Source organism: Salminus brasiliensis, chromosome 6 (assembly GCF_030463535.1).
Source record: "Salminus brasiliensis chromosome 6, fSalBra1.hap2, whole genome shotgun sequence".
NCBI lineage: Eukaryota > Metazoa > Chordata > Actinopteri > Characiformes > Bryconidae > Salminus > Salminus brasiliensis.
The window spans coordinates 42,150,710-42,176,810 of record NC_132883.1 but is presented as its reverse complement, the minus strand read 5'-3'; the positions used below and the strand labels follow the sequence as shown (position 1 = coordinate 42,176,810).

The window sequence follows — 26,101 nt, the reverse complement described above, 5'->3', positions numbered from 1 at the left end:
TGCTAGTGCTAGTGCTAAAATTAGGGAGCCGTTGGAGATAGCTCCCATAACGAACTAAGCCACACAAGGGCACTTAGCTCATTCTTATCCAAATTGTGATACAGTTATGTCTCTAGATAATCCACAAAGATTAATTATAATCTAATTACAACTAAGGTAGCTAGTGCTAGTCAACGCTAATGCTAACTAGCGCTACGTTTGGTTTAGTTGCTTGGCAACCTCGCGCAGCCAGCGATATCTAGCTAGTTTTGTCAACGTGGATTTAATTTAAAGGTACAGGCGTTACAGAAACCTGATTTTTTTTTAAAAGAATCATATACAGCTACAATTAATATATAAAATATATATATAAAAAAAAGAAATAAAATAAAATAAAAGAAAAAGAAGAGACGGAGAACCCACGCGCCTTGAAGCTGTTGGCATCACGTGGGAAGTCAGCTGACACTGGCGAGCAGAAACGGGAAGCGAAAGGGAAGTTAGTTAGTTTAGCTCGGAATGACCAGGCAAATACAACCCTGGCACTTATAACCAGCCTGGGCTTTAGTTGATGCTCTTATCAGCATTAAAACTACGCGCCTGTTGAGTCGCTCAGCTTCGGGAATACTGAGTCGGGGAGATGTTTGCCGCTGACGACGAAGACGGAGATTTCATGTCTCCTACTGGGGGGTGAGTTCCTGCAGCTGCAGCTGGACAGCACGGTTAGCTCACAGGCTAACGCTCAGCTCTGGCTTGAAAACTTGCCAATGTCCTTGAAGGTCACTAGTTCACAGTTTCTACCTTTTATTTGTAATAAGCATATGCTTATATTAGCCATTCTTATATTAGAGATGTAGCTAGCTAGCTAATGTAATAACTAGCTATCTATAGCTAGCTAACACGTAACGCCCACCCTTACTTGTACTAGGTAGCTGACTAACTATCTATGGTCATTTGGTCACATTAACTAAATCAACCAGCTAAATACCTCGTTAGTAGCAGGTGAGAGAAGCCCCTCTAAGCTCTAAGGCTGGTCTTAGTGTTGTTGGCCAGCTCCTCTCCACAGTGGCAGACTGACAGCCTGCCTCAGTCTCCCTCAGTGGCTCTACAGGTTGGGTTTGATGTGCATTAAGAAGATAATCCATTGAAATGATCACCTTTCACACACTGGAGTTAATGTCTGGTCTGCAGGAATGGCAGATGTGCCCTTATTTCTGGTCTATATGCAGGTAGATTTTTGGGAAGCTCTGGAGCTCCATGTTTCCAGTTCCTCCACTTCTGTGATGGCCTTGTTAATTCTGACACCTTACTGATTCTGTTAGTCTGCACATGACTTGCTCTTCCTCTGTGGCCACCGTCATGTGATTCCCGGCCCTCAGCAGCCTGGCCTTTCCGAATGCCTCTGTGCATGCCCACAGTGCTGGCTTGTAGAGGGAACACGTGTGTGTGTGTGTGTGTGTGTGTGTGTGTGTGTGTGTGTATACTGGGCTGTGTGTGGACAGCTGTATCTTCATATATGAGGAAAAATGTAACTGTTGAAGTAAGAAGAAAATGTTCTTAAAGGCAATTTTTCTCTTTTAGATTATTCTTTTAGGATTCTCTTTGGAAAAATAAAAGAAAATCTTATAAAATAATTAAGACTTTCTACAGAGAATGTTTGAGAACTTGCAAGTTCTCTGAGTTGTGTAATTGTTTTAAATAATTTTTCCAGCCGTGAGAAATTTTCCTCCCTCTTTGTTTCTCTTGCATTGTGGGGTAATGGTGTCCATCATAACCACACTCAAAAGTCATGAATCTGGCCACTGAACTTTAATTTGTTCTAACAGAAAGGCTATGTCAGATTCCTCACATTATAGTGATGGGTCTCATTGTCCTAAACTGCACAAACCCCAAATGAGAAAAACCTGGTGAAGAATTTAGAATCAGAATTTAGTGAAAACTGCGAAAGGACACCTGCGAGTGCCGCTAGGACACCTGCGAGTGCTGAGAGTGACGCTAGAACATCTACGAGTGCTGCGAGTGCCGCTAGGACACCTGAGAGTGCCGCTAGAACATCTACGAGTGATGCTAGTGCCGCTAGGACACCTGAGAGTGCCGCTAGAACATCTACGAGTGCCGCTAGGACACCTGAGAGTGCCGCTAGAACATCTACGAGTGCTACGAGCGCCGCTAGAACATCTACGAGTGCTGCGAGTGCCGCTAGAACATCTACGAGTGCTGCGAGTGCCGCTAGGACACCTGAGAGTGCCGCTAGAACATCTACGAGTGATGCTAGTGCCGCTAGGACACCTGAGAGTGCCGCTAGAACATCTACGAGTGCTGCGAGTGCCGCTAGGACACCTGAGAGTGCCGCTAGAACATCTACGAGTGCTGCGAGTGCCGCTAGGACACCTGAGAGTGCCGCTAGAACATCTACGAGTGCTACGAGCGACGCTAGAACATCTACGAGTGCTACGAGCGACGCTAGAACATCTACGAGTGCTGCAAGTGCCGCTAGAACATCTGCGAGTGCTGCTAGAACATCTGCGAGTGCTGCGAGTGCCGCTAGAACATCTACGAGTGCTACGAGTGCCGCTAGGACACCTGAGAGTGCCGCTAGAACATCTACGAGTGCTGCGAGTGCCGCTAGAACATCTACGAGTGCTACGAGTGCCGCTAGAACATCTACGAGTGCTGTGAGTGCCGCTAGAACATCTACGAGTGCTGCGAGTGCCGCTAGAACATCTACGAGTGCTACGAGTGCCGCTAGGACACCTGAGAGTGCCGCTAGAACATCTACGAGTGCTGCGAGTGCCGCTAGGACACCTGAGAGTGCCGCTAGAACATCTACGAGTGCTGCGAGTGCCGCTAGGACACCTGAGAGTGCCGCTAGAACATCTACGAGTGCTACGAGCGACGCTAGAACATCTACGAGTGCTGCGAGCGACGCTAGAACATCTACGAGTGCTGCGAGCGCCGCTAGAACATCTACGAGTGCTGCAAGTGCCGCTAGAACATCTACGAGTGCTGCGAGTGCCGCTAGAACATCTACGAGTGCTGCGAGTGCCGCTAGGACACCTGCGAGTGCCGCTTGTGCCGCTAGGACACCTGCGAGTGCCGCTTGTGCCGCTAGGACACCTGCGAGTGCCGCTTGTGCCGCTAGGACACCTGCGAGTGCCGCTTGTGCCGCTAGGACACCTGCGAGTGCCGCTTGTGCCGCTAGGACACCTGCGAGTGCCGCTTGTGCCGCTAGGACACCTGCGAGTGCTGCAAGTGCTAGCAAATAGTTGTAGGAAACATTGCATAACTGCTTGTTTTTGACTGCAGAATCTTTTTGTCTACCAGAAACAGTGCCTGTAATCTTATTTGGAGGCTGTTATTACTGAACTGAGGTCGTCTGTCTGTTTGATTTGGTTAATAGACTGAACTGCGTCCAGCACAGTCTATACAGTCCAGGCCGGTCTGGCTGTTGACGTTTATCAGCATACTTTGTCTATTCATGTGTGGTTTTGGGGTCTTGAGGCACAAAAGGGTAAAAGTTTAATATGATTGGGAGTTTAGCTGTGTGTGTGTGTGTGTTGGGGGCTGGGAAGCAAAGCTGATGGAAAGGATTGGTCAGTGGGGGGAGTGTGTGGTGTGTTAATGCCGTTCACATGCTCACGGTTACGTGTGCCGGGACAGAGTCGGACTCGGATTCGTTCAGTACAGCAGTGCTAGGAGCGTTGCCACAGGTCTCCAGCAGGCCGGGATTAGACCAGCGCTGGACTTTTGGACTTTTTTGGATCTGCTGGAAGGAGAGCGGCCAGGGTGTGACGGAATAATTTTGGCTCCAGTGTCCAAACAGGGCCCAGCCGGCCTGTGGTGTGGAAGATCTGAACTTTAGGGAACTTTAGAATAGGGTGGCATGGCGGCGTTAAGAGACACTGACTACGTGTGGAGAGAGATACACGGGTCAGTGGTGTGTGTGTGTGTGTGTGTGTGTGTGTGTGTGTGTGTGTAAGTGTGAATGAATGTGCTGTTGGGGTGGTGATGATACTGTGATGTACTGCACTTTACAATCTTCAAGAACAAGGTTCTTAAGCTTGCTGCAGCCAGGGCCCCCTGCCTGTGTGGAGAGGGAGAGGGAGAGGGATTACACGGACCCCCACAGATTCAGTTTGTGAATACAGTCCAACTATTATCCACAGGAGCACAAGCTCTTGCCCAGTGATTCTATGGAATCGCTCAAATATCTCTTTACGGCACCTTTATTTTTAAGAGTGTATTGTTCGGATATTGAGATTTATCTACTTACTTATCTACTGTCTGAGGATCTCCAATATTTTGGCATTGGCATCAGGGTGCTGTGTAAGCAGGCCTCGTTTGCTAGGACCCGGGTCTTCTCACTTGTGTCGTTTGCACTCTCCACAGTCAGACGCCAACCATGCATTTGAACCAAGAATACATGCTACAATATTAGCCTAGCTCAGCACTTAGCATTACATCATTCAATCTTAGCACATCGTAGCATGTGTTCTTGGTACAAATGCATGTACCATTGCACTATTACACCAGAATATTGGCCCACTGTGTAGGCAGGTGGTCCATGATGAAGAATCGCAGAGCCCTGGGTGGCCCCACATTGAGAACTATGGGGATCATCAGTTTTTAATGTGCTAAAAAAAATATGTGCTAGCCCAGGCTGTCCAGGTGTAGTCGGGCAGGTACATGTTTTGGTTGTGCTGCAGGATTTGCTATGAAGACTGGACCAGTGTGTGTACTGAGGATGTAAACAGAAAAGGTTTCCATCACCCTGGTAAAGAAGCAGACTGGAGGAATTTAAATGTCCAGAAGGCGTCTGAGTCAGACCGTGCTGACCAGATTTAGGCCCAGATCCGTCCTTGTTACTCGCTCTGTTGCTGTGGCTGATTCTCTGAGTGTGAAGTTGTCTTCTTTCCTCTAGTGGTGTTTGTTTATTTATTTATTTATTTATTGCATATTTAATATTTTAAATTAACCTTAGTAGTTCATGACTCTTGAAGGATCCTATATATAGACTTGACAAAAAACAATATATATATATATAATCATACTATACTAACTGTGTGTTTGCAGGGCAAAGTTGGCTTCTCTGTTTGGTCTGGACCAGGCGACCAGCCAGGGCAATGAGTCCTTCCAGTACACAGCCCCCAAACAGCCTCGCAAAAGCTCCCCAAACTCAGGTAGGATCCTCAGTCGGCTCTTGGGGTGTCCGCCCTGAGTTGGCACGCTCTGATCTCTCGGATCTCTCACCTCTTGTATGATAATTCACTATGATGTACACAGATGTGACCGGCACATAATGTTTAGAGTCTAGACGGTTTATGCAGTTTAGATTTTTACAATATTACAATTTCTATTGTAAGAATGAGCAGTTTATATATACACACACTATATACACTCTATGTAGACACACACTATACATACTCTACACATGCTATACACTATACACTTCAAACACTACACACTGTATATACACTAAACACTCTACACACACTATACATAGTCTATACATACACTGTATATACTCTATACACTACACACACTATATGCTGGAGCTACTAAATGGCTCTTACTGGGGAAAAGTAATAATTTGTCTGCCGTTGAATGTTTACCAGGTGCACCGGCTCAGAAACCTGCTCCCCCTCCTGGCTCTCCTGCAGTGCTCTTTGCTACAGCAGTCCACGCCTACAGATAGTACGTACAGCATGCTCATAAACATATAAATAACATATAGATCTGGTAAAATGCTTTCACATAAAATTTGGCTTTCGTATGAGTGTAGGATTGCAGTGTACACTGGATGTCCAAAGGTTTTCTAAGGCAAATGCACAACAAGGAGGTCTGATGTGGTTTAGCTTTGCTGAATAAGGGCCCGTGACTCTAGTACATGAGCTTACTTACATACTGTAATGTGTATGTATGGTATTTTGCTTATACAGCACAGACTCTAGACCGTGTGTATCATGGTGACGTTTTCCTTTGCAGTGTTAATGGACAGTACACGAAGCAAGGCAAGCTGGGTGCTGCAGTTTTGGGAAACCACACTACCAAGGAGGTGAGTGTAGTCATTATCGGTTGGGGGGGTATTTATCATGGTATTTATTAGAGGCGCATTGATACATATTCACGTTTTAGAGCAGTGACAAAAAAAAAGGCCAGTTAAGAAACAAAAAGTGCTTATTCAGCAATTTCACATGCAGGTACACGTCTCAGGTCTTTAAACATGCTGCTAAAAAACTCACCTTTTGGTTTCATAACCAAAAAAAAAAAAAAAAACACCACATGAAATCTAAAAATGCTGTAAACGTAGAAGTTCCACCAGATGCCCAGTTTAATGGTAATAATTATTTATAAGTATGCCGATGCTGATTCTGTGTGTAAGTGCCAACACTATACTGTACATTAATCCTTGGGTGCATTTGTACATAATGATGTGATGACTGGAGCAATCTAGACTAGGGATGTACCGATCAGATATCGGTCCCGATATTAACAAAATTAGCTGGATCGGGTATCGGATAATTAGGCAGATCCATGGAAATGATCCTTTCATTTTAATTTGTTTGTGTGAGACTGCACTAAATGTGCAAATAAATAAAAGACAATGGTAATTAAGTATGTTTATATCTGTGTTAATTTGTTTTATTAAATAAAGTAATGTTGAAGTCAATCCTGATGCCTTAAGTCTCTCCCACATGGTGAGATATACGGTTTATTAATTCAGCAATGGTATCGGACTAGTATCAGTATTGACCGATATGCAAAGTTTATGTATCGGTATTGAAAAAGCTGGATCGGTGCATCCCTAGTCTAGACACTGATGTGAGAAGTGACTGAACTGTTCTTTAAGCTTGCGTCTTTTGTTCTTTCGTCCTCTCAGTATAAGTTGCTGCTCTATGCCAGTCAGCAGAAGCAAGTGACGGCTGCCAGGATCCACTCTGCCTTCATCTTCACTGTGAGATTTTAATTCATGAAATCAATCGATCAATAAATAAATAAAATGGATCTGTTATTTATTTGTTTTTATTTGTTATTTATGCTGCTGCTATGCGTGTGTCCTCTCGCAGGTCCAGCCCAGTAACTACTGCACCTTTTATGATGACCAGAGGCAGAACTGGTCCCTGATGTTCGAGTCTGAGAAAGCAGCGACAGATTTCTGCAAGGAGGTAAATGACGCTGCTCTGTAGCTTATAGGGCGGCAAAGGTACATGTATTCGTACCACATCGCAGCAGCCTTCATGGCCCTCGAATTTTGTTCATACCTTTCCTCTGAACTATCAGTGGCTGGTGTCTGTTTCAGGTGTGCGTGGCTAAGGTGAACTGCGCTGCACAGCCGGAGACGGTGGTGATCCAGGATCTGGTTCTTGGGGAGGGGCAGGGTGTGGAGAACGGAGACTCGCTGGAGGTGGCCTACACAGGCTGGCTACTGCAGAATCACACCATCGGCCAGGTGGGTGCAGTGACTGGCTAACTGGCCCTGACTGAAGCTTTCTTCTGCAACATTATAATGTGCATGTCTGTAAGGGCTCTGATATAATGAAGGTCTATTGTGATAGGGACGTCGTTGATATGCTAATGGTCAGACTTTACCGTGTGTCTATAGATTTTTGACTCTAATCTCAATAAGGACAAGTTACTGAGGCTGAAACTCGGCGCTGGGAAAGTCATTAAGGTGAGTGGACGTGTGTATAAAACCTGTGTGTAAGATATCACTATCCATCTCACTCACATGCTCTCTCTCTCTCTCTCTCTCTCTCTCTCTCTCTCTCTCTCTCTCTCTCTCTCTCTCTCTCTCTCTCTCTCTCTCTCTCTCTCTCTCTCTCTCTCTCAGGGCTGGGAGGAGGGGATGTTGAACATGCGCAAAGGTGGAAAGCGCCTAATGGTGATTCCTCCGGCTCTAGCGTACGGCTCGCAGGGTGTCCCAGGCCGTATCCCAGCAGACAGCACTCTGGTGTTTGAAGCTGAGATCCGCAGGGTGAGAGGGTTCTTACACCCCTTTTCTCCTTAACACCACTCGTATTTCTGTCTAAAAATGAGGTATGGGGGCAAATTACAGTTCTAGAGAGCACAAATCCTCCCTAGCTGAGCTGTCCAGGTAGTTGGAGTAAAATCCTGGGGAGCATTTTAACATTTTCAGCAGATTTTAGCTTTGAATGAACACATTATAAAGAATCCTCCTCCCGTTGTCTGTGTGTGAGCGCAGGTGAAGTTTGCTAAGGACGCTGGTTCTGACAGGATGACTGTGAGCTCCAGAGAGTCTGTCCCTTCTCCTGCCCCCAGCTTGGACAGCCTGGGTCCTGACCTCAGCCAGCAGGCCCCAGCTGCTGCTTCAGCACCGAGCAAACCAAGGTATCAGTCCAGTATAATGGAGAGGGGGTGAGGGAGCTCAGCTGTGTGCAGTATGTGAGTTTATGCACTATGAACATTCTTTGTTTTTGTACATGGTCATTTGTCAACCTCTCTTTATTGTTAAAATGGAAGGGGGGGGGGGGGGGTGTGTTATGGGTTGTTTTGTTATTGTGCATTTAAGACCGATAGAAAAATGTAAATATAAATGAGCTCTGTTTGGCTAAATGGGTGGAGCTAAACAGCTGTAGATTGAATGAATGGGTGTGGCTAAACTGCTTTAGACTGGATGGGGAGTTAAACTGCTAGAGATTGAATAGATGGGTGGAGCTGAACTGCTGTAGATTTGATTGGGGGGCTGAACTGCTGTAGATTGAATGAATGGGTGGGGCTAAACTGCTGTAGATTTAATGGATGGGAGGGCTAAACTGCTGTAGACTGGATGGGAGGCTACACTGCTATAGATTGAATGGGTGGGTGGGGCTAAACTGTTGTAGATTTAATGGATGGGTGGGGCTAAACTGCTGTAGCTTGAATGGATGGGTGGGGCTAAACTGCTGTAAACCCCCCCCCATATTGACTGTATAGGCTAGGGAGTGAATTTTGCAGAAACTCTAAAATATAAAAAATGCTTATATTTGAACCTGAGTTTTGTCAAAGCTGTGTGTGAAGTTCTCTTCATTTGAAATTGTTTCCTCTTTCAGTGAACTGCCTCTCCGAGCTAAATCCAACTCACTGAGCGAGCAGCTGTCTGTGAGTAGCCTCATCTTCTACTCCGTTTCAGTTCAGTGTTCGTAAAGACAAACTTAATGAACCCTAATTAATAATGAATGGAAGCTCATTGTGTCTGAGCTGCTCAATTTAAAGTAGCTGTCAACTATCCTGTAGCTTTCATTCACCATTAGCTGGTTTAGTGCTTTTGAGGGACGTAGTTTTATATTTGTGATGGTATGAGGGGACCAAAACGGAAAGGAAACAAGCGGCATCTTTTGTTTGTTAGTTTTACGGCAGATATTTGGAGCCAAAAGCTTACCATATTTTATAGACCTCTGCTCTTGTCCCCCGCAGAATCCAGACGCCACCAAAGCTAAACTCATTTCCCGTATGGCCAAGATGGGTCAGCCCATGCTGCCCTTCCTCACTGGGGCAGCTTCATCATCCTCGCAAGCTGAGTCCAGCGACTCTGAGCTGGAGGTATGAAAAGAGATGCTAAAATATAGTATTTAATTATTATTTTTGTTTTACACCTATTTTTTTCAATACACAATTACACAGCTCACTCATTAGTCCTGTACCCCTATCAACACTGGGAGAATGAGGACAGACGCATGCCTCCTACATTTACATTTACGGCATTTAGCAGACGCTCTTATCCAGAGCGACTTACAAAGTGCTTTGCTATTTACCCAAGAAGAGCCTTAGCTAGTTAGAATAGACTAATAATTCAAAAGATACCTCTAAGCTTTAGACATTACTAAACACAAGACAATAAGGCGTTTCCTACGACACTGAGCAACCAGTAACCGCCTTTTTTTTGGACTGCTGCCGGTGCAACATCACCGGGCAACCAACATGCTGTGAGGAAAGCACTGGGTACCCAGCTCTGATGCAATGGCCAGCAGACGGCCGTGCTGGTCAGCATCACACTGAAGTGATATGGGCAGAGAAAGAGAAACATCTACCCACCCAGCGAGAGCAAGGCCAGTTGTGCTCTCTCAGGCTCCGGCTGCTGATGGCAAGCAGCGCTATGACCCGGGATTCGAACCTGCGAGCCTCGGGTTATAGTGGCAGTGCCTTAGTCTGCTGGAACACCCTATTAAAAAATTCCTCATGAGTGCACATCTTATTACAGCTCACAGTAAGAGTCCAGCGTTTTTGCAAGACTGTAAGTGTAGCCTTGTCTGGAGCAGTTATACCCTGGTAAAAGTTGGTCTAATTAAATATGTGATCTAATTGCAGGACCCGAGTGTATCCCGTCTGAAGGAGCGTCCTGCAGCTCCCTCTCCTCAGCCAGTCCACCTCTCTTCTGCCCCATCAGCCTCTATACAGGGTGAGCATCACTTTTTTTTTTTTTTTTTTTTTCCACATAGTCAGTGGTCAGGATCTGCTGTTGGCCATTGGCGTTACTGACGTTTAGAAGAGCTCTGTCCATTAGAAGAACACCAATCTAGTTGTTAATGCTTCATGTTTTTTGGGACTCCAGCAACAGCCTTGATGCCAGTTTCCATGGCGACTGCTGCTCCCCAGCCTTTGATGCCTGCAGCGGTCCATGCTTTTCAGGTAAGCACATGTCTATCTAGTTTGCCCAAAGCTTCAGTCTTCTCAACCATCCATTAGTGTGGTGTAAACCGCATGCGAGGAGCATAACAACCACGGTAGAGTGTTAAAGCAGTAGTATGCGAGAAATGGCAATTCTTGCCCCTGGGCTCCCCCTACAGTCAGGAAGGCGGATGTCGCACTCTGAGCCACACCCTGCAGGAAGGACAGGCTTGCATGCATTTGTGGATGAGCTGAGAGGCACTGAACCATCACTGAAAGTGAAAGAAGCATGTGGACTGAGGCGGTAAAGTAACGCTGTAGGATTTTACGCAGATATTAGTTCCTGTGTTCCTGTGTTCTCCATTGTCCCGCCCTCTTCACCAAAATTCCATAGTGCAGTTGGCAGGGTGCTGAGCTAGGAGTGGCAATGACCAAGATGCCGGTCTCCCTATTACAGTCTGTGGAGCATCCCAATGATTCTGAATCTGCTATTTTAAGTTAAAATGCTACATAATGCTGCTTTAATGATTTATTACGCCAAATAGCCATAACATTAGCACCACTGACGGGCAGAGCACTCGAAAATCTGTCATGGGGTGGATAAATTAGGCATCAAGTGATCGATTAGTTCAGGTGGAAGCAGGCAGCGTAAGAATCCGAGCCACTCCGACAAGAGCCAAACTGTAATGGATGGACGACTGGGTCAGAACATCTCCAAAACATCAGGCAGGTCTGGTAGGGTGTTCCTGGTATGCCGTGGTCAGCACCTACCCAACGTGCTCCAAGAAAAGGCAGCCGATGAAGTGGCAACAGGGTCATGATCGTGGTCCATGCAGGCCCCACCTCACAAAGATGTGCTGCCAACGTTAGTCTTACAGCTACTCCGTATTAGTCTGATTCAGTGTGTGTGTTTTCCTCTCACTTGCAGCCTGTTGGACAGATGTACCCCGCTCAGACTGTGCCTTACCAAGGTAACCTTACACTCTCTCACATAACACACAGCCTTAGTCTAATCCTGCAGTGTTTTACTTGTGCAACACACACACACACACACACTATATGGTCAAAAGTTTGTGGACATCTGCTTGTCCAATGTTTCTTCCAAAATTAAGGGTATTAAACAAGAGTCTGCCCTGCCTACATCTGCAGCGGCAGCTGCCTCTACCCTTTGAAAAAGGCTTTCAGGCTGGTGTGAGAATATGATTGAGCTCAGCCACGAGTGCATTGGTGAGGTCAGGCACTGATTCCAAACTCCACTCTAACTCCATCCCTCTTCTTGTTACACGAAGCTCTAGCACTCCAGATAATGCAGTTCCACTGGTCCACAGTCAAATGCTTGGGGCCTAACACCACTCTGGCTGAGGCATTGGGTCCATGTGCAGCTCCATTCTACTGGCAGTGCTTTTCCATTGAGATTATACCTTAATGTAGAAAAATTGACTAATAAGAACGGGTGTCCACAGACTTTTGGACATGTAGTGTACCTTTATCTGTTTTGATGGATAATACCATGCCATACACTGTCAAAAATGACATGAGCAAGTCAGTGGTAATTACTTACAGTGGTAATTGGAGGGGGGCAAGCTTTTATAGTCAAACATGGCTTGGCTGATTGACTACATTTAGGACTATTTGCTCGTTTAGTTGTTTTATTTAAATGATAAAATTAGAAATGTAATCCCAGCGCTCACAAAAATCTTTGCTGGATGTTTCTGTTTTTGTCCCATCAGGGAGTAATGATGTCACGTCCTTCCTGATGACAGAGGCCCGGCAGCACAACACGGAGATCCGACTGGCTGTCGGCAAAGTGGCCGACAAAGTGGACCAGCTAGCTTCCAAGGTGGACGATCGTTTGTTTGTCTTCTTGTCCCCTTTCACACCCCCTCACTCTCTTTCGTTGAACATCCCCCCCCACTGTCTCTCGTCCCCTTTAGATGGAGGACCTGCACAAGCAAGGTGGGCTCTCGCTAGGCTTGTCCAACGTTTCCATGGAAACGGCGATGATCATGCACAACATCCAGCGCATTATCCAGGTATGCCGTAGCTCGTTGCGGCTTTTCTGGTTCAGTGTCCAGCAGATTTCCAGTGTTAAGAGCTGGCCTGACTGGACCGCTTCATCTGTTCCCTCAGGAAAACGAGTGCCTGAAGAAGGAGGTGTTTGAGAAGAGCGCACGCATCGAGGAGCAGAACCGCAAGATAGGAGAGCTCATCAACCAGAATCAGAGGTTAGAGATCACCGATCAACCAAAGCATGTTCCTAATAAATAATGGAGGGTTGTGCAGAGCGTGTGGAGTACACGGTACTGTACAGATGTTCGAGGCATCTAATCCCATTGATAAAACCTTGTCTCTCAGCAGTAAGAGATTTATTACTGTAGAAGCTCCAGATCTCACCAGAACAGATGCAGGTGAACAGAAATCCAGTAAAAAGGAGCAAGATCTTCTCATTTTTTTAAGGAAAGTAGATGTGAGCTAGTCTGAAAAACAAACAGAGCTTGATTCCAGGTTTTCTCCGGACACCCCCCCCCCAGTCCAACCAGTGTGGATGTGTTCAGTTCCACCAGCAGCTCAACCAGAACTCTAAATAATAATAGACTCCCATGAGGAGAGCTTTGGAGATGTTGTAATGAACACAGTGATGGAGAACCACAACTTTCTGTAAGAAGGTGTTTAAGTTACTGCCCAAATAAGCAGCTTTTTGTCAGACACGCACATAAAAAACCCTGAAAACTTTATTTTTATTCATTTTTATTTTATTTTATTTATTTTAATGTTTTTTTTTTTTTTACCTCTTATTTGATTAGCTGATCAAGTGCATTTAAAGCAAAAGAAATCCTGGTCAAAAATCAGGTCCTATCATAACAAACCATCACTACTGGGGTGTAACCATTCACCAAATTCAGGATATGATGGATTTGGTACATTCTTCAATACAGCTAAATTAAAGGAACCAGCAGCTTCAGGATTCTGCTGTTGCTCCACTGACTGTAGCGGAGAATGGCGTCTCTGTCATTCCCACTGTGACACCTGTGATCCTTCAGCTTGTCTTCAAATGCACGTGTAAAGCTGTCCAAGAGGAGGAGCTTGCAGTGGTACCTGTTATTAATGGTGGTGTTTGTGGTTGCTTATTGGCGTGTGTGTGTGTGTGTGTGTGTGTGTGTGTGTGTGTGTATAGATACATGGAGCAGAGTAACCTACTGATGGAGCAGCGGAACGACTCTATGAAGAACTCGAGTGAGCAGAACCAGGCTCGCATACTGCAGGCAGAGCAGGACAAGGTGCAGTACAGTGACGCCCCCCGTCCCCCCAGAGCCGTTCTTCTCTTAGAAAACACTTTTCCTTACTTTCTGCTTCTTTTTCCCCTCAGCTATCTGTTGAAAACTATCACTGCTGTCACACACACATCTTCTATCTCCATTTTTTTTTGGTCATATTTCACTTTTTAACACAATGTGAATCTGGCAGTTAGTCTTTACTATGTGTCTAACTTTCACGATGAATGGACCAATAGAAATGCTCCAAATTGAATAAATTTAATTCAATCTTTTTTACATTGACATCCATTGAAAGTTAAAAAATAAAGGGTTCCTCCTCCTCCTGTGAAGATGCAATGGTGCTTTGGAGATGCAAGGCTTTTGCGTGACAGCGACGATAAGCTATCTGACGACCTGAGTCTCTCAAAACTTGCTAATCAAAGCAGAGGGAAGTGTCCAAGTTAACTGGCTCTGGTGTTTGTTGATGACCAGCTCCAGGGCTGCAGATGCTAATTGTCCCCCTTTCCCCTGGTTTGATTTGAAATATTGGTGTGAAGATTGGCTAAGATCCATTTGCTGGTAGTGACTGCTTTCTTTTCCCAGCATGCACTGCCACAGGACCTGGGCAGGAACCAGGTGAGCTTCCTCTGGACTATGCCTTTATCCCGTTCCTCTCGCTCTTTCTGTCATTACTCTCATTTCATTTCATTAAAACCTGTTTTTTTTTTCTTCTCCTCTCAGCAGTCGCCTTCAGCAGACTCACAGCTGCCCGCCCATCACGCCACACTCACTCTCCTCTCCGCATCGCTGTTCTTTAGCCAGCCTCATGAAGAATGACCATTTTCATGTCTCGTTTGTGTGTCTGTGTCCTCTCTCTTAATGGGATCCCACCTCACCTCATTTCGGTTCGGCAAAAAAATCTAATTCATTCAATTCAACACTTCCCCCAGATGTAGTCGCTCAGCCGAGGCCTGTTGTTTGGCCTGTTGCACCGCAGCCGTGAGGCTAACATTGCTGATAAACACTACAAAGCAATAGTCACCAAAATCCCTCCTGTGGATACACCAATTAGCTAGAACCTTCAAATCCGGTCCCGCTCGTGCCACCAAAAGAGCTCTGACGCGTCCAGGCATGGACTCCACCAGACCTCTGAAGGTGTCCTGCTGTGGTATCTGGCACCAAGACATCATTAGCAGCAGATCCTTTACATCCTGTAAGTTGTGCGGTGTGGCCTCCATGACCATCAATGAGTCTTAGGTGTTCATGATCCTCTCGCTGGTTTACAGGTTGTCCTTTTTGGAGCACGTTTGCTTGGTACTGAAAATACCCCCACGAAAATGACCAGCCTGACCCAGTCATCATGTTGTCAAAATCTAATCTAGCTAAGATGAATACCCCACCCCTTGACCCAGATAATTAATGTTCTTCACTTCACTTCACTTTAAAGTTATGAGTGGTCAGTGTATGTCCATACACACTCACATCCAGGCCTTCATTAAGGTGCAGACTTGTCTTTGTGGCGTCCTGCACGTGGTTCTAGCCTGACCTGAGTCACACCTGACACCTTACAGAAGAGCTGGATGCAGTTTGAGCAGGTTGAGAGACGTCTGTGGGCAAGTAGTTGCAGAAAGGATTTGGGCGATTATTGACCTCTTTGTTTGTTAGCAGCATTAGCCTCCTAGCCACAGCGCTAAGCTAAAGAAGTCTTGGCATGAATCGTCTATATTTGATTATTTATCTAACAGTTTCTTTAAATATGTGGATATTTAGTGGGATAAAAATGCCCAGACATTGAGTGCAATGAGGTCCCAAACCAAAAATGAATAGTCAAACTGATTTTAGCATTAAACTGAAACTGTTATAGGTTATAGAGTTATGATGGTGGATGTTGGTGTAATTTTCCTCTCTCTTTGCCCTGTCTGTTCAGGCACGGCTGACTGAGGAGTTGGCGAGCTCTACAGCGCGGGTGTCTGAACTACAGTTGGAGCTGAGCGCACAGCGGCAGAAATCCGCGGCGCTGCAGTCGAGCCTGAGCACCGCCCTGCAGGAGGGTCAGCAGCACAGCGAGCAGATCACAGCCCTGGAGAGCCAGCTGCAGGGTGAGTGCCGCCCATTCTACCTCAGCTTGAAAAATGCAGCAGACACTGACTGTGTTATCAGGTCTTTGACAGGTTCATGTCTCAGACTACGCTAGAGAGCAGGGAGCCAATTAAGATTCAGCCATAGTTTGACAACCATGATGCACGTGGCTCAATCACATGAGGTTTACTCAGTTGGATGTGAGCATGTGGGGCTTATCCGGTCAGGTGTGTTCACACTAACGTATACACACATGAATTTGGACCTACAAGGCTCTCAAATCTGTCCTGAGCAAAATATTGAGCAATCAGAAAGTTGAGAAATGAGTCTGGATAATGGTTTGTAAAGTTTTGGGAGAATTAGAAGTGTGTGTTTGTGTGTTTCAGAGCTGAAAGACACAGCAGAGCTGACCCAGACCCAGTACAGAGCAGAGAAACAGAAGCGGAAGGAGGCGGAGTTTAAACTCAGCAGCCTGGACGAAGAACTGCAAGACCTGAAGAGCGAGAAAGAAAGTGTGGAGCGAGTGAGTGTCCTCACACTGAGTGTGTTAGTGTGTGCATGTGTGTGTGTGTGTTTGCCAGATCAAAAAGAAGAGACCTGCATAATTTGTACTCCAGTACCTAGTTACTGTACAAGAAAACCTCAGTTGTGTGTGTATATAAATGTGTGTCTCAGGCTCTGTCAGACAGGAAACGGAAATGGCAGGCAGAAAGGCAGCGCTGTGATGAGGAGCTAGAGGAGGTGAGGAAGGCAAGTCAGCTGGAGCTGGACAACCTCCGGAGCCAACTGCGCAAAGCCCGGACCAGCACTGACCACGCTGCGGCCGAACAGGTAAAGTGAGAAAGTGTGTATGTTTTAGAAACCACAATCTGAAATACACTACCACTGGGGCTGAGACTACGACTGTGTCCCAAACTGCACACTACCATGCTTAGTATGGGTACATAGGATAGTATACAATTCACCAGTATGCTGGTGGTTTTGGACTCGGCCCGAGACTTCCTGGCTCAAAACGTAATCGTAAAAGTGCTTCAGGGAGTTGCACGTTTAGCGTAGTTCATTGGATAACAGTATTGTCCAAACTTATGAATCATCAGCAAGTACTATAAAGAGACATGTATAATTTCCCCCTTAAAATAGCAGCTTTAGAATCATGTTGTTTGTACACAGACTGTAATAGGGAGAATGGGGAGTATCTGTGGTTCCCACTCCGGGCCGGAACGCTGCTGCTGCACCATGGAACTTTAGTAAAGTGGGCAGGAGAATATTATATCATATCATATTTGTGTAAATTCCTGTGAATTACTCTACCTCCTCAGTCCACATGCTTCTTTACCTTTCTGTATCTCTCAGCTTGTCCAGAAATGCATGCATGCATGTGTGTCCTTTTGGGGCAACACACAGCGTGGATTGCACTTCCCTAACTGTAGGGGGAGCCCATTAGCAAGAATGACCAGTTCTAGTATTACGCTGCTGTAAATATCGTTCAGATGTACTGTAATAATTAGTTTGTGTGTGCAGATGGCCCAGATGCAGGACGATGTGGAGCGAGAGTGGAAAGCTAAGTGTGAGCAGGCCCTGGCGACGGCACGGGAGCAGCAGAGCAGACAACTGACTGAGCTCACAGAGCAGAGAGACACCCTGCAGCTCAAACTCACTAAGCTACAGGAGAAGGTACACACTCTGATCCACACTATATGGAGTTTCAAGGTAGTGAAATTATTATCTGTCTGTGTTGTGTCAGTAGCTCCTCCAGTCATGTTTATGTATTATTTAGAAGAGGTTTGAATCTTACCAAAATAATAGAATTGACCAGAATTACAGCGAAATGATTCATGATTCATGGAATCATTATTAAGAATTGAACTACTGGCCGGAGTCACGCGCCAGCAGAATGAAGCTTCACGCTGCAATATGCATTACACATGTGGCCTTACGACAGCTAGAAGGGTGGAACGTAGGTCTCCGTATCCTACTACAGCTGTCATTCTATGACCTGTTTATACACGGGTTGCGTTTGCGTTTGCAACATTTAATGACATTAATGCATTAGGCCTCGAAAATGTGCCAAAGTGTTTCCAAAGCTTAAAGCTATTAATTCAAGTGTTCTTATTACCAGAATGTATGAGAACACTATTTGAATAAAAAGTAACATACTATTTATTTTTTTAGATTTTTTTTTATAATTAATAAATAAGTTTCACATGTTCATATTGACCAACAATTGCATTTGCATAAAAAAATAAACAAACAAATATATATTTTAAATTTATTTATTTATTTGGCATAATTTTTTTTTATTATATAGATACTATATATAATATTATATATTATTATATAATATATAAATATATAGAGACTAGATATAATTATATATATAATCCTTAAAATAATTTTTAGTATTATATATGTGTCAGCGTTTACTTTTATACAAACGTATATTCAGAAATATATATATATATATATATATACACTTTTTTGTGCAAATTTTGTGATTTGTGGGACTTGCCACCCCATCACACGAACTTGCTTCGTCTTTAGATAAAGTACTGTTGCTTTAAGTTACATCACAAATAGGAAGTAACCTCATTTGGGCCTTTTGGGCAGCCAGGAATAAAAATATTCTGATGTACTTTTACAATATTTATTTGTTGCTTTTTTAATGTTGGAGTGAATTACCCCAAAGACCCAGTCAGTGTTAAATTGACACTGTTAATGATTAGCACGAGTGCAAGGTAATTAACTCATTGCGGTGAATCTGGCTTCTATGTCTATATAATAAGAGGGATTATATTTATAAGGATTTTATGCCTGAGATCAAAAAGATGTTTTTGAGGCTAAGCATATCTTTCATGTTGTGGTATTTATTTATTTATTTATTTATTTGAAGTGCTTGCTCTTGATGATAAAACATTTGAAAATTGCGACGTGGAAATGGCTCCCGTTTCGTAGAATGACTCTGCGACTCTTCCACAGCTGGAGTTTTCTGTTCATGCCGATGAACTCCTTCACACCTACCAGACAAAGCGCGCCTTCATGAGCCAGGCAGCTGGGCGACGGAGCCCTGTGTAACACTAACGTCTCTTTCTTCCCACAGTTCTCTGCTCTCAAGCAGTCTCGTGAGGAGGAGGAGCAACGGTTACTACAGCAACAGGAGCAGGGGGAGGAGCTTCAGGCCCTGAGAGAGAAGGTTAGTGGGGTGGCTCGCACAACAGGAGCGTCGGACAAGATAGGGGGAAAAAACTTACCCATCGCACAAGCTGTTAACTTGTTTATATTAGCTATATTAGCTTCATCACACGGGGAGGATTCCCAGTGGTTGTACGACGCACTTGCTTGTGGTTGTACGACGTGCATGCTGGGTAATGTAGTGACAGAACATTAATAACCACCACCATCACTTCATCATCCCCAACTCCTTAACTTGGTAAAAGCAGCTCAATTCTGTAGGGGAGGGACTTTATATCCCTTTAACCCACAAGATAAGCTGTGTGTGTGTGCGTTTGCACATCTGTTTGAGCAATGGGTGCAACTTAAAGTAGCTGAATGCATCTATTAGTAGGGGTGTCCACAAACCTTAGGACATATAGTGTATTTTAATGCTAGCTCTAGGCCAGAATTACTACAGTACTGGTATTACAGAATGCTTCAATATGCAAATAAGCTACTAAGCAATTATAAACATTGTTAATGTGTGTGTGTGTGTGTGTGTGTGTGTGTGTGTTTACAGTGTTCAGCATTGGAACAAAGAGCACAGGTACTGAAGCAGCAGGGAGAAGCACGTGTTTCAGAGTTGGAGAGGAGGCTGACAGACCACCAGCAGCAGCAGCAGCCGCAGCCAGCGGACACTGCAGGAGAGGTGGACAGTCCAAACACTTTTAAAAACTGTGACCAATCATCTGTTAACTCCGCCGCACAAACCAGCAGCTGTGTACTGACCTGTGTGTGTGTGTGCTTGTGTATATAATCAGGTGAAGCGTGTGATGAACGGTGTGTTCCATTCTTTGCGGGGGGAGTTTGATCTCCAAGAGTCGTACACTGGCAGTGATGTGTTGAAAGTACTCGTCAGCACCATTAAGGTTTGCTTGCTTGTTTACTTCTATGCCAATTAAACACACCAACTGCCCTTCATATTGTCTGTCTGACCATTTAATGCGGAACTAACCAATAGAAACAGGCCAAAATCTGCTTCAGCACCTGCACAGAAGACGTTACCATTTCAGATATATTTACTTTTCCATTTTTGGAACATTTGGCTGACGCTGTTATTCAGAGTGGCTTAGACCCCGTCTACACCTGGTCCTATAGACCCCGTCTACACCTGGTCACTTCATCTGTATTGAGAATCTGTGCCTGTATTATATTGCATCCCTAGCCTAAGAGCAGCAGCTGAACTAACTCTACCTTTACTGTTTGTGCAGAACGTCACCCTGCAGCTGCTTTCTAAAGAGGCTCAGAGCAGCGAGAGGGTGGAGGATGAGGTCGAGGATGAGGTCGAGGAAGAGGGGGAGGAGGAGGAGGAGGAGGAAAGGGAAAGTGAACCACAGCAGGAGCAGGAGAGCCTCCAGCAGGAGCTCCATGTGAACGGAAGCAGAGAGGAGGATGAGGATGGCCGAGTGTTGAAGTCAGAAGAGAGGAGCGATGCTCCAGAGCAGGTACAGGAGGAAGAAGACAGTGGAGAGGTAAAAGAGCAGGAGAGGGAGGAGGAGAAGGCCAAACAGGAAGCTGTTAGGGAGGAAGTGGAGGAGGACAGGAGTGCAAAGGCGGAGCAGGAAACTCCTGTTCAGGCTCCTCTGACAGACGGTGATGGTGGAACAGAAACAGCGGAGATTCAGACTGAGAGGCAAGAAGGCGACGTTCCTGAAGATGATGGAAACACTGGTCGTCCAGAGAGTGACATCATGCCTGAAGAGGAAGTGAAGGTTGACAGTGAGAGTGTTTCGGGTCCGTTAGATCAGCCAGTTGAGTCCAAACTCGTCGGGCCTCCGAAGAACCCACCGCCTCCCCCAAGCCCTTTGCAAGAGGACGACACAGTAACAACTACACAAACCACCAGGTAAGCAGAGCATCATCCTTGGAAACACCCAGAGCTGCATCAGGGCTTCAGGATTACCTACACCCTCAGAAATAAACGTGCTCAAGGGGTTCTTTAAGCGATGCCATAGAAGAACCACTTTTGGTTCTGTGAAGAATAATTTTTTGGAAAGGGTAAAGGTTCATGTCAGAAATCTGGCACTGGATTCACAAAAGTTTTCATTTATATATATATATATATATATATATATATATATCAGAGGATCACTTGTTTCCCCTCTATCCTGCTGCTAGCCATCGGCAGCAAAGGCCCGAGAGACCACAATTGGCCTTGCTCTTTCCTGGGTGGGTAGATGGTGGTCTCTCCCTACATCGCTTCGCTGCGGTGCTGGCCGTCACTGGCGCCTGGAGGCCGGTGCGTTGGAGCCCGGTATACGGCGATTTACCTCCAGGTTGAAAAAATCATGAAATATGAGTCGTTTGACTGCGCACGTGTCCGAGTTGCCGGGGGACTTGTGTGCAATGTTCCGGTTGGGTAATTGGCAGTCCAAGATATTAAAAAAAAAAACAATAACGGCGTCACGCTTGTCTTAGGCTGTAAAAGAAATGATCATCAACATGCTGCTGCTTTCCACACTGAGCATACTCACCACTTAGCTCTGCAGCAATAAACAATGTGCTGCACGGTCTAAACATTAGTGTGACTGTAGTGTGATGCGTTTCGACAAAGTAGCCTTCCGTCCGTGTTGGTGAGACTTCCAGTCATGCTAACGAGCGAGCGCTCTTAAACAGTGCAGGTGGAAATTCCATAATGCTACAGTTCAGAGCCGGACGTGACGACGCAGTGACCGTAATCTATAGGTCTATAACTACATATTTATCTTACCCGTTGTCTTGGTCATGAAGTTGTGCATAAAAAAGCACATCTAAGAATTTCCTAGGACACTTTTGTGAATTCGGCCCCTGATTACTGAGTCGACTCATGTTTGACTCTCCGTTTTCTCATAATTAGCAGATTATTGAAGTTCTTCTGAACATGTTTTTCACTAATTATTTGCAACATCTGCTTTTCCGCAGTTATCAGATCATGATGTGCGTGTAAACACACTCACTGTGTCGTTGTTTCTAGACTGCTGTCTGCAGGAGAACAGTAATTGGATTTCAGCTTGAAAACTGAGGAGTAATTGAGTCCCTGGCTATAATGTTTGGAATCATCACTGTTGGATTAATGACCGGAGCTGGAGTATCTTAGTGAATCCAAACCAAAATCAAACACATGGTTCTGTTACACTGTAAAGAAACTCTTACGGTTTCATAATGACTTAAAATCTCAACTAACAACCACTACTTCTCCCCACACCCTGATTTGTAGCATGTTTGTGTGATTTGATTTGAGTGTATCCACCTTCTAGACCTTCTAGACTCCAGCATATTAGTCTTATACCTCGTTTGCATCTGGTCGTTGCCCGTGTCTTGAGAGCATCAGGGACATATTGTGATAAGGATTATCCTCTTGGATAACACTACACTACAGGTGAAAATTCACCCAGAATGCACTAAAACTCCTCCCATTTTACTAGAAACAGCAGTGGTGTTACAATATGCACACTTTTTTCCAAGGTTGGTGTCATTCTTATAATAAAGGTGTGGTTATAAGAGTCCTATAAGAGGTGAATTCAGATTTGAACCGCATTAAACGACCAGGTGTGAACAAGGTATGGAGGGTATGCATTGACGTCACAGTCCCGCTGGAACACGCCGAAACTCTTTAGTTGGACTGAGTGGCAAAACGACCAAACCTGAGAACCTGGGGCTGAAACGAGCGACTATCTGCTCAAGTTAAAGACAAGTGGACTCGACAGCGATTCATCGAAATGACCAAAAAAACAATGGTGCATAGACAGAGATGTGTAGCCAAGAACATCCAGCTCCAACTGAGGCTCAAACCACACCCGTTTTGAGGATAAAGCCTCTCGTATCTGAGAGCACAGAGTCAAGAGAACGTTCTTAGTAGTGTTTACGACTGTGTTTTTCAGGCTCATCGAGTAGACCGGCTCATCCAGGTTCTTGCTAGCTTTCCATCTTGCTTGAACTTAGCATGTTGCTAAACTACAGTGGGCTTCCCAGAGCCTGAATTCCAGCTGTTTCTGTGAACTGCAGCAAATCCATTAGCCGTCCGTAAAAGGTAGCACTGTCAGGTCAAACGCACAACAGCTGTTTCCGTCTTTTTTGCCACTCAGTGGGCGTGGTCGAGGCGACCCCCTTCACCTGTGACATCATGTGCATACCCTCTGTTAGTCCACTTTTCTCCACTTTTTCTGTCACCCTCACTCACCCTTGCTATTCTCTCAGCACGTCTGAGAGGGTACAAGGGGACGATTCGGAGGAGCAGTTTTTCCAGAGCCCCGCCCTCACTAAACCCCCACCGGCCCCCAGCACCACCGAGGAAGAGGAGGAAGAGCTGGTGAGCAGGGATCATGACCGTACACACACACACACACACACACACACACACAGACACGGACACAGAGACATGGACACACATGATCTCCGCTGTTGCCCAGACTGTAACCAGCGAGAGTTAGTACCTAATCATAGTGTTGGACTAACCAGATTAATGCTGATTAATCCCGTCACTCTTTACGGTGTTCAGATTCTCCTGACCCAGTGATGTTCTTCCGTTTACGTTTAGGAGGATTTACCAGGATTTCTATATCTCAGGTTTGTGGTGTGTTAGGGGTGGAGACTGTTCTCCAGCTGTGTCTGTAAGCAGTCCTGCACCTGTACTGGTGCGGTGTGGATCAGCCCACAGTTCAGCCACCAAGGAAGTCCCTTTATTAAAGCTCACTGCAGACCACCTAGGCTCAAACTCTGCTTGTCCTTTTGAAATGATGGCCACCCAGCAGCCACAACATTAGCATCACCTGCCTAGTAAGTAATAGTGAGTAAATGCCCTTATGCCACCACAACAGATCTGACCATTCGAGGCATGGACTCTATAAGACCTCTGCAGGCGTCCTGCTGTGGTATCTGGCACCAAGACTAATGTAAGTCCTGTTAGTTATGAGGTGGAGCCTTCATGAGCCTCAATAAGCCTTTGGTGCCCGCCTTCCTTGGAGTACTATTTGTAGGTACTGACCACTGCATACCAGGAACACCCCACAAGACCCACAAGTTCTGACCCAGTCGTCTAGCCATCACAGATTGATAGCGCTTGTCAAGGAGGCTCAGATTCACTTGCTGCCTTGGCTTTGCATGGGTGTTAAGTCCTTACCCTCTTAGTGACGGGTGCCTCGATAGTGCTAGGGGGAGCTAGGAATGGGTGGGTTAATTGACGGCACCAAATTCGGGGGAAAAAATGTAATAACAAAATATATTTATTATAATAATAATAATAATAATAATAATAATAATAAAAAACACCAGTGAAGCTACACATTGTTTCCCAAATCTGGGGAATCTTCTTTTGGGGACTGTTTTACCGTACAGTGAACACTGTCCACCTCTATGCCAGCAATGGCTGTATTTATTTATTTAAGCCAAACCCTTCACAGAACTGTCTAAGAACGACGTTTCGGGCATCGGCCAGTGTATTTGTAACCGTTTAATGTAACAACTTTCTGCTGTAATGCACCTTTAATAGCAGCTTTAAACTCTTTACTCTTCCATTCACCACCACTGTGAACGATTCTGACGTTAAATTTCTCCAGAACTGAGCGTTTCTGAGTTATGCCAAACGTTTAAAGATTGTATAGTGCTCTGAGAACCGCTAAGCGTTTTGTTCACACTGTGAATCTGACCTCCGTTGACATTTTCCTGTTTTCTGATCGGTCCTTAGAGCTTAAAGGGACGTCCCCCTCCCGCCCCGCTGTTTGGTGACGACAGTGACGACGACAATGATCTGGACTGGTTGGGTTGACCTCGCCCTGTACCGAAACAGGTGTCAAAAACACCACTGCCTGTCTCCACGGCAACGGTTGCCATGAAGAATGGTTCCCGTCTGGATGGAACGCAACAACGTGGAAGAAGGAGACGGAACTGAAGCTCCTCCTCGTTTTCCGAAACCTTTCAGTGTTGATAACGAGTTCAGAAAAGTCTAACGGTTTTGTTTACGAAGGACAGCAGTGCAGCCTGTGATGCAGCTTGACCTTCGGGCATGAACGGAATCGGGGGGCTTGGACTGACCACGGCTGCTTTTTTTTTTTTTTTTTTTTTTAATTGCTATATAAGCTCTCCGGACAGAAATTTCGTCACCTTGCATGTTAATGGTGGTAGTAACTTCAGGTTCCTGCAGATGGAGCTGCACGAAGATGATCGGGCTAAAAAGACCTGAAAAGACCTCCCAGCAGTGGCAGAATCCCAGCCTATAGGAAATTCTCCTCTGGGGAGAGTTCTTTCAGACGTTGGTGGTGAAGAACCTGTAGGCTGGGATTTCTGCCACTGCTGGTAGACCCGTATGACCGTATGCATCCATACACCTGCAGATTCAGCTGCTTCCTTCACACTGTGGTCTTTGGCTACGCCCACATGCAATCAATCACTCCTTTGAGCCAATCATGAACTGCATCTGCTTTGCAACCCATTTTCCACACATCTAACGAGACACTCAATGCATCGCACCACCTCTTCTCAATCTATGAGTACTGTCTCACACCTTGCAGGAATTTATAGCCCCATCATCCTCCATCTGCAGGAGCCTGAAGTTACTGCCACCGTAAACACGCAATGTGACTCACTTCTTGTCCAGGGAGCTTATATACACCTCTGTATGTCTCCTCGTTGCTGTTATACAACTGCACCAAACTCAGATTCATCTCTCATAATAATCATCTGTAGCCTGAATTTTTTTTTTTAACTTTTAATCTGCAATAATTTATGATTGAATGTGCTCTCCTGTGAAACAGGGTTTTAACATGTAATGGTAAGAACGGTGATTATGATGGCTTGCTATTGCAGGGACATCTTCGTATTTGTACTTTTTGCTAACAGAAACGTGTTCGGGTTAATAAAGGCTGGATAATTTCTTCAATGGGTTTCTTTTTGTGGAACAGAGTGTGCAGAGTGTACAGTGCACTGAAAGCATACTTAAGTTTTTTTGGGAGGAAATAATAACCAAAGTAAAAAGTATGAGGTCCCCGCTTGTAGAAAATGAA

General features: G+C 45.3%; 1 protein-coding gene across 4 annotated transcripts; it reads left to right on the top strand.

Moving 5' to 3' along the window:
• Window positions 1–454: 454 nt before the first annotated feature.
• fkbp15b (FKBP prolyl isomerase family member 15b) lies at window positions 455–25,977 on the top strand. 4 transcript variants are annotated; one of them, XM_072682465.1, is made up of 30 exons: window positions 455–666; window positions 5,050–5,156; window positions 5,592–5,670; window positions 5,962–6,031; window positions 6,857–6,931; window positions 7,044–7,142; window positions 7,277–7,426; window positions 7,604–7,648; window positions 7,808–7,951; window positions 8,180–8,325; window positions 9,027–9,075; window positions 9,391–9,516; window positions 10,282–10,372; window positions 10,526–10,602; window positions 11,510–11,552; window positions 12,312–12,421; window positions 12,516–12,614; window positions 12,712–12,806; window positions 13,757–13,859; window positions 14,439–14,471; window positions 15,763–15,934; window positions 16,301–16,437; window positions 16,590–16,745; window positions 17,436–17,588; window positions 19,012–19,104; window positions 19,645–19,773; window positions 19,886–19,993; window positions 20,336–20,970; window positions 23,301–23,412; window positions 24,787–25,977. In XM_072682465.1, exons 1-30 carry the CDS (start codon window positions 617–619, stop codon window positions 24,865–24,867), a joined length of 3,567 nt encoding a protein of 1,188 aa, XP_072538566.1. In that variant the 5' UTR covers window positions 455–616; the 3' UTR covers window positions 24,868–25,977. The 4 variants fall into 4 exon arrangements, with proteins under 4 accessions (XP_072538566.1, XP_072538565.1, XP_072538567.1 ...); XM_072682464.1 differs by having other exon boundaries at window positions 7,580–7,648; XM_072682466.1 differs by lacking the exon at window positions 14,439–14,471 and having other exon boundaries at window positions 7,580–7,648.
• Window positions 25,978–26,101: the final 124 nt, after the last annotated feature.

Bases quoted from the DNA above. Each gene is read 5' to 3' on its own strand.
- fkbp15b (XM_072682464.1), top strand. From the start codon at position 617: ATGTTTGCCGCTGACGACGAAGACGGAGATTTCATGTCTCCTACTGGG. The intron at 10,603-11,509 runs GTAAGCACATGT...TCTCACTTGCAG, and splicing joins CAGCGGTCCATGCTTTTCAG to CCTGTTGGACAGATGTACCC. The intron at 20,971-23,300 runs GTAAGCAGAGCA...CTATTCTCTCAG, and splicing joins ACAACTACACAAACCACCAG to CACGTCTGAGAGGGTACAAG.